Source organism: Mus musculus, chromosome 14 (genome assembly GCF_000001635.26).
Source record: "Mus musculus strain C57BL/6J chromosome 14, GRCm38.p6 C57BL/6J".
In the NCBI taxonomy this organism is placed as follows: domain Eukaryota; kingdom Metazoa; phylum Chordata; class Mammalia; order Rodentia; family Muridae; genus Mus; species Mus musculus.
In genome coordinates, this window is record NC_000080.6 from 51,192,298 (window position 1) to 51,210,182 (window position 17,885).

General features: G+C 43.0%; 2 protein-coding genes across 2 annotated transcripts; one reads left to right on the forward strand and one right to left on the reverse strand.

Annotated features, from left to right (window-relative positions):
- Positions 1–3,188: 3,188 nt before the first annotated feature.
- Positions 3,189–3,626, reverse strand: Ang2 (angiogenin, ribonuclease A family, member 2). The gene has a single exon (NM_007449.2). The coding sequence runs from the start codon at positions 3,624–3,626 to the stop codon at positions 3,189–3,191; it is 438 nt and encodes a 145-aa protein (NP_031475.2).
- Positions 3,627–11,397: 7,771 nt separating this feature from the next.
- Ear14 (eosinophil-associated, ribonuclease A family, member 14) lies at positions 11,398–11,859 on the forward strand. Its single transcript, NM_017389.2, has one exon. The coding sequence runs from the start codon at positions 11,398–11,400 to the stop codon at positions 11,857–11,859; it is 462 nt and encodes a 153-aa protein (NP_059085.2).
- The last annotated feature ends 6,026 nt before the right edge of the window (positions 11,860–17,885 follow it).

The following is a 17,885-nucleotide window of genomic DNA, read 5'->3' on the forward strand; positions in this document are numbered from 1 at the left end:
CAAAACAACCCTGAGATTCCATCTCACACCAGTCAGAATGGCTAAGAACAAAAATTCAGGTGACAGCAGATGCTGGCAATGATGTGGAGACAGAGGAACACTCCTCTATTGTTGGTGGGATTGCAAGCTTGTACAACCACTCTGGAAATCAGTCTGGCTGTTCCTCAGAAAATTGGACATAGTCCTACCGGAGGATTCCGCAATATTTCTCCTGGATACATATCCAGAAGATGTTCCAACTGGTAAGAAGGACACATGCTCCACTATGTTCATAGCAGCCTTATTTATAATAGCCAGAAGCTGGAAAGAACCCAGATGCCCCTCAACAGAGGAATGGATACAGAAAATGTGGTACATTTACACAATGGAGTACTACTTAACTATTAAAAAGAATGAATTTATGAAATTCCTAGGCAAATGGATGGACCTGGAGGGCTCAACCTGAGTGAGGTCACCCAATCACAAAAGAACTCACAGGATATGTACTCACTGATAAGTGGATATTAGCCCAGAAACTTATTATACCCAAGATATCAGATACAATTTATGAAACACATGAAACTCAAGAAGAATGAAGACCAAAGTGTGGACACTTTGCCCCTTCTTAGAATTGGGAACAAAACACCCATGGAAGGAGTTACAGAGACAAAGTTTGGAGCTGAGACAAAAGGATGGACCATCTAGAGACTGCCATATCCGGTGATCCATCCTATAATCAGCCTCCAAATGCTGACACCATTGCACACACTAGCAAAATTTTGCTGAAAGGACTCTGATATAGCTGTCTCTTGTGAGACTATGCCGGGGCCTAGCAAACACAGAAGTGGATGCTCACAGTCAGCTATTGGATGGATCACAGGGCCCCCAATGGAGGAGCTAGAGAAAGTACCCAAGGAGCTGAAGGGATCTGCAACCCTATAGGTGGAACAACAAACTGATCTAACCAGTACCCCCAGAGCTCATGTCTCTAGCTGCATATGTATCAGAAGATGGCCTAGTCGGCCATCAGTGGAAAGAGAGGCCCATTGGTCATGCAAACTTTATATGCCTCAGTACAGGGGAATGCCAGGGCCAAGAAGTGGTAGTGGGTGGGTAGGGGAGTGGGGGGGGAGGGCATGGGGGTCTTTTGGGATAGCACTGGAAATGAAAATGAATAAAATACCTAATTAAAAAAAGAAGAAAATACCAGGACTGAATTCAAATTGCTGCCCCATCCACTCATGTGATTGATTGATTAATGATTGATTGATGATTGATTTGTAGGATTAAATTGTCTCCTTCTACCATGTGATTCCCCAGATAAAACTTGGTACATCGGTCTTGGTGTCAAGCATCTTAGGGAAACTTTTCTAATTAGGAGCATTTGAAAACCTCTACCTGTTTTCTGAAGTAAAGATGGCTCTTCCTATGCTGAGCACAGACCCGCAGCCCACTTCTCAAACCCTTCCTAAATCTGAATACTCAGGAAGGCTGGGCTCACTCAGGTACTGGCTATGGCTTGAGCACAGGAAAAGCGGGGCTTTTGTGTTTTTGCCTCTAGCAATTGTTTTCTAAATAAAATACCTAGGCATGTGTTCATAAATCTTTGCTAACAGGGTATTACCTACTGAGCCTGTGCATCTGACAGTATCCAGCAAGGTTTTATACTTGAATCAAATTTGGTTGAAGAACGGAAAGGAAATAATCTTTCTATAACTTCCATAAAACCACACAGTTGTCAAATAGCACTTGATAAACTAAAAATTAATGAGAGAATAACATAAAATAGACAAGTTTTAAAATTTTAAATAAAATAGCTATGACGAATGTCTTGGGAGTATCCCATGAGAACTAATGCTTGCTTAAGACCAGAGCGATACACTCAATGGATAAAAAGGGAAATTTGAGGGGCTCTGAGAAGGGGAAGAAACCCCTTACTTGGCAATCTGGAAAGGAAATATTTCATCATAATGAACAACTGCTTAAGGCCTTCACCCCTTGCCAGTAATAAGCCTGCATTTTTCAAGAATGAAGACAAAACCTTCTTTTCAAAAAGATGTGTACTAACCCCCTTATGAAATTCTGGTGGCCCTTGATTCTACCTTTGCAAATTATAATTGTAACCAAGACACTCCCTGAGCCACCCTATGATCCCACCTATCAAAAGATAAAAAGGGGTCATGAGGTGGCTCAGCACTTAGGAACACTTGCTGTTCTTGCAGAGGACCTAGGTTTGGACCCCAGCATTCACCATGATCATCTGTAACTCTAGTTCCAGGGGACCCACCACCTCTTCTGACCTCCCTGGGCCCCAGACACACATGTGGTGCCCATACATACATGAAGACAAAACACATATAGTAAAACAGAATGCACATAAAATAAGTAATACTCTAAACAGAGAGAAAGAAGAAAGGAGGATGTCCTTTCGACCTTTTAAGGTGTGGCTTGAGAGGCATTGTACATATGACCAATATGAAGGTAACTATGTATTACTCTCTGTTGGGGAGCCCATACCCACACTTGGGTATGCCTCGCTCCCTAACTGCCTCTCTCACAACCTTTTTGTTGACAGCCCATGTCAGAATTATCACTGATAAAAGTCTCCAACTCTGCTTCATGAAGGCTGGTATCGATTTTTTTTTCTGTGTGAAACTATGAATCAGGTTTGGCCAGAGTTTAGGTCCTTCAAAAAATTAAGGGGGTACATTAGGTTGCTGAGGATGACAGCATCAGTACAGGAGTAGAAGGCAGGGGGATATCCTTGGTGTGCTGGCTCTTGATCCTAAACTCCTTTCCAAAGGGCTCCTTTAGTGACCTATTACTTAATAGACAACTTGGTTCTTTTGAAAATTCCCTGTCCTGTCTGTAAATCAATTTAGCATCCACAGCACCATAAAAAGATGAAATCTACCTTCCCCCTGACTAGCAGGTAACGAAGAATATCTCTCTGTGTTCCAGCCCCTTTCCCCTGGGGTACAGCAAGGAGAGAAAACAGGAAAAGCTAAATTTACTGGGAACTAGAGATCTTCCAGACTGACTCTTAATGGTTTTTGAGATATCTTTATTTTTGTGCATTATAAATCAGGAGAAGTATATTTCAGATAATTCATTTTCTGGCTCGTGACAGTGAACGTTAAAACAGTGATTTTGGCTGTGAGGGGAGATAAAAAGAAAAGAGAGCTAGGCCTGTGCCAGGGGTCTGCTGTCTATGGACTGATAAAAGACTCATCAAAGTGGACAGGCCAGCCATTCTCACAGCCAATAATAATATATCTGAACCCTTTAGAGGCTCGGTACCTGCATGGAGGCCGGGGAGACCTTCCTTTGTGTGTGCAAGTGGTGACCTGGAAGTGAGACTTGCTTATTCTTAAATTTCGTCCATAAGGGCTTCCTTTCTTTCCACAGATGGCCTTGATGTTGTTCTTGGTGTCATGGATAAAGGTGTTGACATCTTTGCAGAAAGAGGTTAGCTTTCTTTTCACCATCATACTTTCGCAGTATCTGTCGTCCCGGCCTTTTGGCTTGGCATCATAGTGCTGAGTCAGGAATTTTGTGTACCTGGAGTCATCCTGAGACAGAGTGGGAGGGATCACAACCAGACCCAACAGGAAGACCAAGAACAAAGGACCTGGGCTCATCGCCATCTCTTCCAACAGAGATTCCTGCCAAGGGCAAAAAAAGCAGGAGTGGTCAGGCCATAGAACTACATTCTAATTTAGACTAAGTGGGTGGAGACTTCCCTTTCTGAAAGAGCATGATAAAGCAGTGTTCTCAGCTACCTAATTCCATCTAGGCCTTGGCCTTCCTAACAGACTCCATGGCGCAGCCATCTTTCTCTATTCCTTAGGTTCACCACCATCCGTAGTATAACAAAATCTATTTATATTCTTAATTCACCTATTACTTAACTTTATAACAAAGATTACCCAAGTTCCTACTGGGCCCAGAAACTGTGCTAGATCCTAGGGCACAAAGACCTTTAAGATATACCAAGGACAGGTGCAGTATGTGTCAGTAAGGTCCAGCTACTTAGGAAATAGAGACAGAAGGATTGCTTGAATCTTAGAGTTCCCCCCTACCTGGATAATGTACAAGACCTTAGGTTTTTTTGGGGGAGAGAAGGGGGTGGTCAAGGAAGAAGAAAGAAAGGCAGAAAAACACAGAACAGAAATGTGGCATCCATTGGGGAGGCATGGGGGTTCCTGAGGCAAGATGGATGATAACGCAAGGGCTGAGAGCCATGAAGAATGACTTGTGGGATCGAGAACACAGGACAGCCCATGCCACAAGGCTATTGAGATGGGATTCCAGGCAGTCGCTCAGTTCCACATTAATGATGAAAGCTGTAGAGAAGATCACCTTGGGATGAAGGGTGCAGGTCTACTTCTCCCAGAGGGCAGAGTTGTTATGCAGTGCATAGGGAGAATGGAACACGTTGTGTGGTACCTGAGGTGGGTCTAGAAGAGACACTTACAGAGCAAAATGGGGAACTCAAGTTTCATCTTCAGGTTGGTCTATGTCAGAGGCTCTTTGGATGATCTGAGAGAATATTTTCTAGTGTCTCCTACATTTGCAGTACTGTTAGCATAGGCACACTATCTTATAGTGTGGGTAAAACAAAACAAAACAAAACACAAAACAAAACAAAACAAAACAAAATAAAACAGAGATCTCTTTATTAAGGCAAGGGACTTAAAATGCCTTGTAAGATCTTTCTGAAGAGGAGAAGAGAGAAGATTCCTACCATCACCTCCCCAGAGTTCTCAGCTTACCCTGCACCACACACATCCACCAATCACAGGCCATAGGACCAAGGTGTCTTCTGCTGGAGTTTGACCTTCTTATGGACCTTATTGTTGTTATTATTTATTTTTATTGGATATTTTCTTTATTTACATTTCCAATGTTATCCCCTTTCCTAGTATTCTCACTGAAAATCCTTTATCCCCTGCAGCCCCCCTTCTCCCCAACCTTTCTTTCCCTGGAATTCCCCTATACTGGGACATGGAGCCTTCACAAGACCAAGGGCCTCTCCTGCTACTGATGACAGACTAGGCCATCCTCTGCTGCATATGCAGCTAGAGCCACGAGTCTATGTGTTTTCTTTGGTTGATGGTTTAGTTGCAGGAAGCTCTGGGAGTACTGGTTAGTTCATATTGTTGTTCCTCCTATACTGCCACAAACCCTTTCAGCTTCCTGGGTATTTCTCTAGCTTCTTCATGGGAGACCCAGTGCTCCATCCATTGGATGACTGTGATCATCCACTTCTGTATTTGCCAGGCACTGGCAGAGCCTCTCATGAGACAGATATATCAGTCTCCTGTCAACAAATTCTTGTTGGCATCTGCAGTAGTGTCTGGGTTGGGTTGTTGTTTATGGAATGGATCCCCAGGTGGGGTGTAGGAAACTAAAAGAGGGGGGCCTTGGGGAAGAGGGGAAAGGGGAAGACCCACACCCCGCCAGATTTCCACCTATTCTCTGGTAAGGCTGGCGTGGGAGGGCTGCCTTACACTTTCCACTCAAGCCTCTGACCCACTCTTTGGAGGGTGGTCAAGGGGCAGCCCTACCCGGGAGCCCCAGAGCTACTTTGCTAAAGCCCTGGGGTTATATAGGAGAGAGGGATGAGAGAAGAGAGTTTCCCAACACCGGCGTGAGTGAGCGCAGCAGATCTTGAGTGGAGCACAGGAAGGCCTTCCATTGGAGATTAGAAAAGGCTCATTAGGGAAAAGCCTATCCTATTCTCCAAGTGCATTGGCCCTTGATAAGCAGAGACATTCTATGGTTTTAGAGCTTTATTGTAGAAAGGCAGGGAGAAAGAGAGAAGGTAGAAAAGAGAGAAGGGGGCTAGAGAGAAAGAGGCTAGAGAGAAAGAGAGAAAAGAGGAGAGGAGAGAAGAGAGGAGAGGAAAAGACAAAGAGAGAGGAGTGAGGAGTGAGAGAGGAGAGAAGACGAAGAGAGAGGAGTAAGAGAGTAAGAGTTTTAAAAGAGCATCCATAATTTGCTTTAAAAGGTAAGAAGCAAGGAGGAAGTACTGCCAAAAGCACTTCCTGGTTTGGGCTTTTTCTTTTCTTTTCTTTTTTTCTTCTTCCTCGAGACAGGCTTTCTCTGTGTAGCCCTGGCTGTCCTGATACTTGCTTTGTAGATCAGACTGGCCTAAAACTCAAAAACCTGCCTGCCTCTACCACCCCAGTGCTGAGATTAAAGGTGTGGGACACCATCACCAGACTTGGGATTTTTCGTATTATTCCTGCCAAGCCACATGCTTGTTATGGAAGGAAACAGGACAGATCACATGCCCTTCCGCAAATGGCTCCCTAAGCCTCTGGGGGCTTTTAACCACAATTGAAGAAACCCTCCTATATCTCCATCTCCTTGCTCGAAATCCCATTATTTTTTCCCTCAGATACAAACCACCCCAAAGAAACCTGTTTTCATTTAAAATTTTGACTCTTGCTTGTTTTCTTTTTAATGTGAGAGTTTGGGTCCAGAAATCGGAAGGGGGGATAATCGGGTTCACTAAAATAGATGAACTGCTAGAAAGAGCACAGAGGAAAAGAAGCAGAGTTGAACACCCACAAGGAAGAATCTTACCAAAGCTGGCCAGCTTTCCTCCAACGGGGGATGTGTCTAGCTTCGTGCTCCTGGAAACAGGGTCCTGGGGTGTGAAGCTAGAGGCTCCTCACAGGCTGGTAATATACAGTGCTCATGTGACGGGGTGGGGAGAACCTATCTAAGGATCTTTACTTTGGCAGAGACTTGTAAACTAAGGCCACTAATCATGGAGAAACAAGGAGTCATTCACCATTCCTCTGAGCATGACTAGGCCAAGTAGTTACTACCTGGTGGACCATTTTTTTCAGGGATGATAACGAGCACAGTGGAGTAGAGGTGGAGTCAGGGGCAAAGCATCTCATGCTGTGTGGGAACCATGCTGGGGATGTTTGAGGTGAGTCTGGGCACAAGAACTAGAGCATCAGCTGACTCGCTGTAGCAGGAGGAAGAATTCAGCACTCGAACATCTTCAGACTCCCTCAGCAAGGCTGGTCCTCTGTGTGACAAGAACAGGGCTCTCTCAGAAAGCAGCAAAGATGCAAGCAGGCAGCTTTGGGGCACTGACTTGCAGGCATGCTCACACCCAGACTTGGGAACACTTGGGGAAGACTACACTGATATAAAGGACCCACAATATGGGCAGGATGGATCTGGATTCACTTCCGTTGGTGTAACTGAAGAAACAGGCTGCCAACATTCCTTTAAGTTAGTTAATCTCACTGTCTCTCCATTGGGTGGATCCTTTCCAGAGAAGAATATTTACTTACTCATTTTTATATTCTTAGTGAATGACACATAAGTCCTCATCAACTGATCTAGAGCCTCTAACCACAAAGAGACCATTCTGGGCTCCTCTTTAAAGGTTCAGAGATGCAATATTTGGTAGCAGTAATTAAATAAAATTGATTGCTAAGCCGAGCAATCTCTGGCTATGGGAGCTGTCTGATACTTCCCCTGGGGTCTTATGAGGTCATTGGGGTGTTGCAATGGACCCCCAAGTGTTTTATTCTTGCCTGCAAAAAGTTCTGAAATCAGCCAATTTGCCTTCACCAATGAGCTTTTGTTCCTGACCACAGAGCAGACTCTAGAATGTAACCTCTTTAAAAAACAAACCCTTAATTCCAGCACTTAGGAGGGAGAGGGAGATGGATTTATGTGAGTTTGAGGTCAGCCTGATCTACAGAGCTAGTTCTAGGACAGCCAGGGCTATATAGAGAAATCCTATCTCAACAACCAAACAACCAAACAAGCGAACAAGCAAAAGCTGCCCAGAATGTGCACATCGCAATGGATACACTTCCTAAGAACTGGGCCTGACAGCTTGAGAAGGAAGAGTGGCTGGCATGAGGACTTGGAAAGGGCCCAAACCTCAACACTTTCAGCTTTGTTGAGGCACAGCCCAGCTTGAAGATCCCCTTTGTCCTTGTCTGCTCCTTCTCCTTCCTGAACTCAGCCCAACTGTGAGCTGAAAGGAAATGAGGCTGGTGTTGTGAATAGATGACTAAGCTGTTGTAGCCTGGCTTTGGGGTACTAGAGTCCCCTGAAAGGGAGACCTAGCCACATCCTGACCAGTGTCCATTAGACAGGTACCAAACATTGTTTTTGACAAATGGCAGCATTTAAACTGTTTCAGAAGTGCAGAGAAGAATAGCACTCAGGGCCTTCAGGGTAAGGCCACTCTACTGGTATCCAATCCGGCACAGAAATGCTCAGTGTACAAGCATACAGATGTGGAAGGACTGAGTTTTAGAGTCATCAACCTCTCATTTTTAGGAGAGTAGGCAGTCCATTGCAAAACCCAGATGGCCTCATCAATCCCCAGGGGAATACCAGCCAACTCCCATAGCCAGAGATGACACATCAGTGTGGCCCTGTTTTGATAAACCACCACAAAACAGAGGTACTTCATCCTCACCCACAGCATACACACAGACATAAAATCCCCTAGTCTGACACACTAACTTGCTTAAACACAGCAGATTCCTTTTTTAGAGCAATATCAGAGTGCCGGGGAACAGGTGAAGACTCTCAGCAATGAGGACTCTGCCTGAAGTCGCTGGCCCCTCACCCAACAACTCAGGAGATTTAGAACCCACTCACATCCCTGACAAGAGGCCAGGGCTCTTTGTAAAATGTATTTGCCCAACTTGACACATACTGAAACAGAAATGGGTATTTTTTTTTAATTTGTATTTTATTAAGGTGCAAGGAAAAACTCATATGTGTGTGTGTGTGTGTGTGTGTGTGTGTGTGTGTGTGTTTTCCAGGGCACAGACCTAGGACCTCATATATGATACATAGCCTACTATTGAGCCACATCCCCATGCCTGAATATTGTATCTTTGTCAGTAATTTTAATTCATATGAAACAACTGCCAATTTAAAAAGTATTTATTAAAATGCTTAACCTCCTGAAAGCCATCCTCCTTTCCTGCTATTTTTGTCTGTCTCTTCTCCAAGCCAGTAATATCCATGACACATGAGGTATGAAATTCTTCTTCTAATATTTCTAGTGTTGGCACATTCCCCCTTTATACAGAGTGTGTATGTTTGATTCTGTCCTTAGGACTCATTATAGAGTGGAAGGCATGGGGACACTGTGAGATTCCTTTACAGTGCTAACATACTACTCAACCAGTAACAGAAGTAACAACTAGAAAAGGAAAGCTCACAGGGGATCCCCTGAGGAGTGGGGGCTTCTTTGGGTCAGGGAGAATAGGAACAAAGACCTGATGACATCTTTACATTTCCAAACAAGATAGAAATTAAACATTTACTTCTCAACATACTGGGCTCTGCTCGCAGCCACTCTGAAAAAAGCTGCTTACAGAGAGTGCTCTATACTCAAATGTGCAATCAATGGAAGATCTCAAGACATGTTTTACCAGCCTGCATGGTTACACTTTTTAATCCATGCTTGTAGTCACACTAAGAATGCCTCCAGTGGGCAGTTCTATGGCGTTTTGTGGGGTGCAGAAAGAACAAGGGTGAGAGGGTAACTCACACACTCTGACCAGCTAAGCCATTGTGGAACTGATTGCTGTGGACCGGCCTCAGTTGGCCCCCCTCAATCCATGGGAGAAATCAGGGTTCGGTTACAAGTAGGCAGGGAGTCAGCGAGAAGGGTGACAGACAAACATGGACACAGAAAGAGTGTGTATCTGAATGTAATCTTGTCAAAGTTAGCATCAGATATGTATAATACAGAAGACAAAGAAATACGGCACCATAGCAGGCAAGATACATTGAAGTTATGAGATAAAACAGAGGAATGCCTTCAAAGGACTGTCAGGAACCAGGCAATGTTTACAGTTAAGAATAGAAGCAGCCTTGCCTAGAGTCAGCTAAGGACAGGGGCCGGGAGAGGATAATGTAACACTGTAGTTCTTCTTTAGACCACAACCCTCCTTTTTCCTAGGCCATGGTAAATTCTTACATATGGGAGTAACAAGGCTGCTCTTCTAAGTATCTGCAGAGAATCTCCATTTGTCAGAAGAACTCACCAACTTTCTTCTAATGTGCAATGTAGTCTGCCATACCTGACTGTAATGAAGATTCTAAGTATACTTTACTAAGCTTACCCTGAGATTTCTAACTCTTATCCAGTAAAATACTGTAAGAAAGCATGCAAGACCCTCCCAACTATTGCAGGGACAAATCTGGGGCATTCTAGCTATGGGAATGCCAAGGTTCCAGGAGGCTAAGTTTCTGTGAAACTCTTTGCCTCGGGACTGCTTCCAGGTTGCTAGGCCTGTCACTTGAGTCACTACTGGAGCGGATGTAACAACTGATGACTCCCCCAGGCCTGATCTCAGATTGTAGCTAGTTCACTTTTTCTAATCACCCCTGTAAACTAAGCTTCAACTCCACATTCTATGACTCATGTGACTAAGGTTCCACCGTCCCATGAGATCAAAATGAGACGATCTCTCAACCTTCACTTTAAGGAAGAGAGAACTGAAGAACAAAGAAAGGGACATTAACTGACCAAGGAGCATTTGGTGTTCATGTGAATGGAAGCTTTCCAATGCACGACATAACCTTTATGTCCCTTTGGAATGATTTCTAGAAAAATCAAAACTCATGTTTAAAGCAATATTGAAAAATTGCTTAACACTGATTATTTCCATAAATCTCCAAAACATCTGACCTCTCCCTTTTATCATCATATTGCTTCCTGAATTGAAACGGCAGCAACTAGCAACACTAACTGTCTCAGAGCTGGGTGATGCTCGCTCTTTGAATAGCCGAGGCAGCTTTTTGGAGTTGGCCAGAGGCTGTTCAGACTTGTATGCTAACTGAGGTTTCAAACGACAGCATGTATGGGCTGGCTTTAAGATTACTGCTATCACAGACAGAAGGACTGGCCCACTGGAGATGTCCCAATATAAGGACAAGGTTTCTATAGACCCTTCATTTGAAACAAAGATGCTCCATCATTGCGCTGGCATGGTTTGATGTGCTGTCTCAGACATAGCAAATCCCAACTGTTCAGTAAGAAGAAACAGAAGGCTGGTTGTATGAGTAGGCAATGTACCAATCTGTGGGTTCTGCATGTTGAAGACTCTGAGCCACCAGTTCCACCAACAGAGCCTGCTCTATATCTATGGGCCCAAGTGGAGCTCACCCATTATCCCTGATTTCCAGGACAACCAGCACTCAGTTCCACAGGATCTATAACTCAGGCTGGGTAAGACACTGACTGTCTAAGCCTGGGACAAGAGGGGCAGTGATGGAGCAGTGTCCAAGAGAAGCCAGACCATGGACCCACAGGGACAGCAGAGGGCCTTCAGGAAGAAAGATGGAAAACTGAGATAGGGTGGGAGTAGTCACTTATCTTCTGTTTTCACAGAAATTGTGGGTATGAAGCTGCCTGAGTCCAGTCTTTGTCTCCTGCTGCTGTTGGGACTTGTCCTAATGCTTGCCTCATGCCAGGCACAAATCCTTTCCCAGAAGTTTTACACCGAGTATATCTATAATAGCACCTACCCCCGATGTGATGCTGTAATGAGGGTTGTTAACAGGTATAGACCAAGATGTAAGGACATAAATACTTTTCTTCACACAAGTTTTGCTGATGTTGTTGCTGTGTGTGGCCATCCAAATATCACCTGCAACAACTTGACAAGAAAAAATTGTCATGCTAGTTCATTTCAGGTATTTATAACTTTTTGTAACCTCACTACGCCGACAAGAATATGCACACAATGCAGATACCAAACGACAGGTTCAGTGAAGTACTACAGAGTAGCCTGTGAGAACAGAACTCCACAAGACACTCCCATCTATCCAGTGGTTCCAGTTCACTTGGATGGGACATTTTAGTTCCAGTGCCAGCACTTTGCACCTTCGCTCATCTGCTACTGCCAAGATAATAGTAGTGAAGAACCAATTCCTCTGTCTGTGCTGCATATCAGCACCTGTCCTCATGAAACCTGTCACTGACTCCCTTTAATTGAGCTGAACAGATCTTTTCTAGTCAACAAATACCTTTGCATACAAATCTAGATTTTTGGTATCTCTGTGTCTGATAGGGGTGGGGAGAGTGGAAGGGAAAGACACATATACACAGTGTTTTTGTCTCTCTCTCTCTGTGTGTGTATGTGTGTGTAGAGACAGAGAGAGAGAGACAGAGACAGAGAGACACAGAGAGAAAGACACAGAGAGAAAGACATGGCCTCTTACCAAATGAGGCATTTTCCCAGTTCCCAGAAGCTAATGAATCAGAGAAGAGAAGGACATCTTTCCAGAACATCTTTCCTGAAGTTTCTCTGTGGGAATGAAGTGGCTGGCAGAGGAAACCCAGGAATTGGGATCTCTCAGTGAGGCTATCCCTTGCCCTCTCCCTGAAGAGCTGTCCTTAGACATCAATTGTGAGATCATTCAACACAAACCATCAAGGACAGGTTCTATGATAGGGGAACTGGATTTCATACAGAAAAGAGATAAATAATGAGAGGTCCTGTCCTGACTCCTGAGGACAGACCTGTAGTCAGGAATCAGTTTCAGACAGGGTGGTGCCACCCCTTTAAGGACATGGGTGAGCTGGGCATTACCAGATGTGGCCGTGAGCCTTCCTGCAGTGTCAGATGCAGAATGGAACAGAGGGGTGACATCCTCAGGTCCACACCTCTGATTTTCAGTCTGGATCTCCAGCTTCCATTTTTCTCTTCCTTTCTGTGCTCCCAGATGCAACACTTGGCCTCTCCTTTCCGATGGGCAGTGGTGGTACTTCCTGCTCTCAGTGGATCACAGTCAGGCCTGCAGGGAAGCCACTCCACTGGAAACAGCAAATGGATTTCTTGTGTAATCTTCCATTCTGGGTTGGTGTGGAATCTTGCTGAGTCTGGCATGGCCTTGGTGGAGACAGAATGACAGGGTTCCTGCCTCTGGGACATGACCAGCAGATGTGGACTGCCATGGCATTTTTGTTAAGGCTTGTTTGTATAATTATGTACATATTCATGTTCCTTCAAGTAATGTCCTCCCTATTAACCTTAATGACTCCATAAGGATCTGAGGTGATCTTGGTTCTGGGACTCCGCCGAACTTAGGAAATTAGTCTGAACAGGTGAGAGGGTGCACCACAGAAGCTGACAGCTTCTGGGACCTGCCAAAGCAACATAGCTTCTGGGAAAGGTTCTGTTTTGGGCCTTCTTCTTCGACCAGGAGGAGGTCCAAACACAAGATATCTGCGCACCTTCCCTGTAAGAGGAGAGCTTGCCAGCAGAGAGTGCTCTGAGCACTGAAACTCAGAGGAGAGAGTCTGTCTCCCAGGTCTGCTGATAGACTGTAACAGAATCACCAGAAGAACAATCTCTAAACAGAGTACTATAACAACTAACTCCAGAGATTACCAGATGGCGAAAGGTAAACGTAGGAATCTTACTAACAGGAACCAAGAACCCTCACCATCATCAGAACCCAGCACTCCCACTTCGCCTAGTCCAGGGCACCCCAACACACCCGAAAACCTAGACCCATATCTCATGATGATGGTAGAGGACATCAAGAAGGATTTTAATAACTCACTTAAAGAAATACAGGAGAACACTGCTAAAGAGTTACAAGTCCTTAAAGAAAAACAGGAAAACACAATCAAACAGGTGATGGAAATGTAGAAGTCCTTACAGAAAAAGAGGAAAACATATCCAAACAGGTGATGGAAATGAACAAAACCATACTAGACCTAAAAAAGGAAGTAGACACAATAAAGAAAACTCAAAGTGAGGCAACACTGGAGATAGAAACCCTAGGAAAGAAATCTGGAACCATAGATTCGAGCATCAGCAACAGGATAGAAGAAATGGAAGAGAGAATATCAGGAGCAGAAGATTCCATAGAGAACATCAGCACAACAATCAAAGAAAATGGAAAATGCAAAAAGATCCTAACTCAAAATATCCAGGAAATCCAGGACACAATGAGAAGACCAAACCTACGTATAATAGGGGTGGATGAGAATGAAGATTTTCAACTCAAAGGACCAGCCATTATCTTCAACAAAATTATAGAAGAAAACTTCCCAAATCTAAAGAAAGAGATGCCCATGAACATACAAGAAGCCTACAGAACTCCAAATAGACTGGACCAGAAAATAAATTCCTCCTGACACATAATAATCAGAACAACAAATGCACTACATAAAGATAGAATACTAAAAGCAGTAAGGGAAAAAGGTCAAGTAACTTATAAAGGCAAGTCAATCAGAATTACACCAGATTTTTCGCCAGAGACTATGAAAGCAAGAAGAGCCTGGACAGATGTTATACAGACACTAAGAAAACACAAATTCCAGCCAAGGCTACTATACCCAGCCAAACTCTCAATTACCATAGATGGAGAAACCAAAGTATTCCACGACAAAACCAAATTCACACATTACCTTTCCACGAATCCAGCCCTTCAAAGGCTAATAACAGAAAAAAACCAATACAAGGACGGGAACAATGCCCTAGAAAAAACAAGAAGGTAATCCCTCAACAAACCTAAAAGAAGACAGCCACAAAAACAGAATGCAAAATTTAACAACAAAAATAACAGGAACCAACAATTACTTTTCCTTAATATCTCTTAATATCAATGGTCGCAACTCCCCAATAAAAAGACATAGACTAACAAACTGGCTACACAAACAAGACCCAACATTTTGCTGCTTACAGGAAACTCATCTCAGAGAAATAGATAGAAACAACCTCAGAATGAAAGGCTGGAAAACAATTTTCCAAGCAAATGGTATGAAGAAACAAACTGGAGTAGCCATCCTAATATCTGATAAGATTGACTTCCAACCCAAAGTCATCAAAAAAGACAAGGAGGGGCACTTCATTCTCATCAAAGGTAAAATCCTCCAAGAGGAACTATCAATTCTGAATATCTATGCTCCAAATACAAGGGCAGGCACATTCATTAAAGAAACTTTAGTAAATCTCAAAGCACACATTGCACCTCACACAGTAATAGTGGGAGACTTCAACACACCACTTTCACCAATAGACAGATCATGGAAATAGAAACTAAACAGGGACACAGTGAAACTAACAGAAGTGATGAAACAAATGGATGTGACAGATATCTACAGAACATTTTATCCTAAAACCAAAGGATATACCTTCTTCTCAGGACCTCATGGTACCTTCTCCAGAATTGACCACATAATAGGTCACAAAACAAGCCTCAACAGATACAAAAATATTGAAATTGTCCCATGTATCCTATCATATCACCATGCACTAAGGCTGTTCTTCAATAACAAAATAAATAATAGAAAGCCAACATTCACGTGGAAACTGAACAACACTCTTCTCAATGATACCTTGGTCAAGGAAGGAATAAAGAAAGAAATTAAGGACTTCTTAGAGTTCAATGAAAATGAAGCCACTTCATACCCAAACTTATGGGACACAATGAAAGCATTTCTAAGAGGAAAACTCATAGCTCTGAGTGCATCCAAAAAGAAACTAGAGAGAGCATACATTAGCAGCTTGACAACACACCTAAAAGCTCTAGAACAAAAGGAAGCAAATTCACCCAAGAGGAGTAGACAGCAGGAAATAATCAAACTCAGGGGCAAAATCAACCAAGTGGAAACAAGAAGAACTATTCAGAGAATCAACCAATCGAGGAGCTGGTTCTTTGAGAAAATCAACAAGATAGACAAACCCTTAGCCAGACTCACTAGAGGGCACAGGGAACGCATTCTAATTAACAAAATCAGAAATGAAAAGGGAGACATAACAACAGATTCCGAAGAAATCCAAAACACCATCAGATCCTTCTACAAAAGGCTATACTCAACAAAACTGGAGAACCTGGATGAAATGGAGAAGTTCTAGACAGATACCACGTACCATAGTTGAATCAAGATCAGGTTAATGATCTAAACAGCCCGATATCCCCCAAAGAAATAGAAGCAGTCATTAATAGTCTCCCAACCAAAAAAAAAAAGCCCAGGACCAGATGGGTTTAGTGCAGAGTTCTATCAGACCTTCAAAGAAGATCTAATCCCAGTTCTTCACAAACTATTCCACAAAATAGAAACAGAAGGTACTCTACCCAAATCATTCTATGAAGCCACAATTACTCTGATACCTAAACCACAAAAAGACCCCACAAAGATAGAGAACTTCAGACCAATATCCCTTATGAATATTGATGCAAAAATCCCTAATAAAGTTCTTGCTAACCGAATCCAAGAACACATCAAAACAATCATCCATTCTGACCAAGTAGGTTTCATCCCAGGGATGCAGGGATGGTTCAATATACGGAAATCCATCAACGTAATCCAGTATATAAACAAACTCAAAGACAAAAACCACATGATCATCTCGTTAGATGCTGAGAAAGCATTTGTCAAAATCCAACACCCATTCATGATAAAAGTCTTGGAAAGATCAGGAATTCAAGGCCCATACCTAAACATGATAAAAGCAATCTACAGCAAACCAGTAGCCAGCATCAAAGTAAATGGTGAGAAGCTTGAAGCAATCCCGCTAAAATCAGGGACTAGACAAGGCTGTCCAATTTCTCTCTACCTATTCAACATTGTACTTGAAGTCCTAGCCAGAGCAATTAGACAACAAAAGGAGATCAAGGGGATACAAATTGGAAAGGAAGAAGTCAAAATATCACTTTTTGCAGGTGATATGATAGTATATATATATGTGACCCTAAAAATTCCACCAGAGAACTCCTAAGCCTGATAAACAGCTTCAGTGAAATAGCTGGATATAAAATTAACTCAAACAAGTCAATGGCCTTTCTCTATACAAAGAATAAACAGGCTGAGAAAGAAATTAGGGAAACAACACCCTTCTCAATAGCCACAAATAATATAAAATACCTAGGCGTGACTCTAACTAAGGAAGTGAAAGATCTGTATGACAAGAACTTCATGTCTCTGAAGAAAGACATTAAAGAAGATCTCAGAAGATGGAAAGATCTCCCATGCTCATGGATCAGCAGGATCAATATAGTAAAAATGGCTATCTTGCCAAAAGCAATCTACAGATTCAATGCAATCCCCATCAAAATTCCAACTCAATTCTTCAATGAATTAGAAAGGGCAATCGGCAGATTCATCTGGAATAACAAAAAACCTAGGATAGCAAAAACTCTTCTCAAAGATAAAAGAACCTCTGGTGGAATCACCATGCCCGACTTAAAGATGTACTACAGAGCAATTGTGATAAAAACTGCATGGTACTGGTATAGCGACAGACAAGTAGACCAATGGAACAGAATTGAAGACCCAGAGATGAACCCACACACCTATGGTCCCTTGATCTTTGACAAGGGAGCTAAAACCATCCAGTGGATAAAAGACAGCATTTTCAACAAATGGTGTTGGCACAACTGGCTGTTATCAAGTAGAAGATTTCCAATTGATCCAGTACTATCTCCTTGTACTAAGGTCAAATCTAAGTGGATTAAGGATCTCCACATAAAACCAGAGACACTGAAACTTATAGAGGAGAAAGTAGGGAAAAGCCTCGAAGATATGGGTACAGGGGAAATATTCCTGAATTGAACAGCAATGGCTTGTGCTGTAAGATCGAGAATCGATAAATGGGACCTCATAAAACTGCAAAGCTTCTGCAAGGCAAAAGACACCGTCAATAAGACAAAACGACCACCAACAGATTGGGAAAGGATCTTTACCTATCCCAAATCGGACAGGGGACTAATATCCAATATATATAAAGAACTCAAGAAGATAGACTCCATAAAATCAAATAACCCCATTAAAAATGGGGCTCAGAACTGAACAAAGATTTCTCACCCGAGGAATACCGAATGGCAGAGAAGCACCTGAAAAAATGTTCAACATCTTTAATCATCAGGGAAAT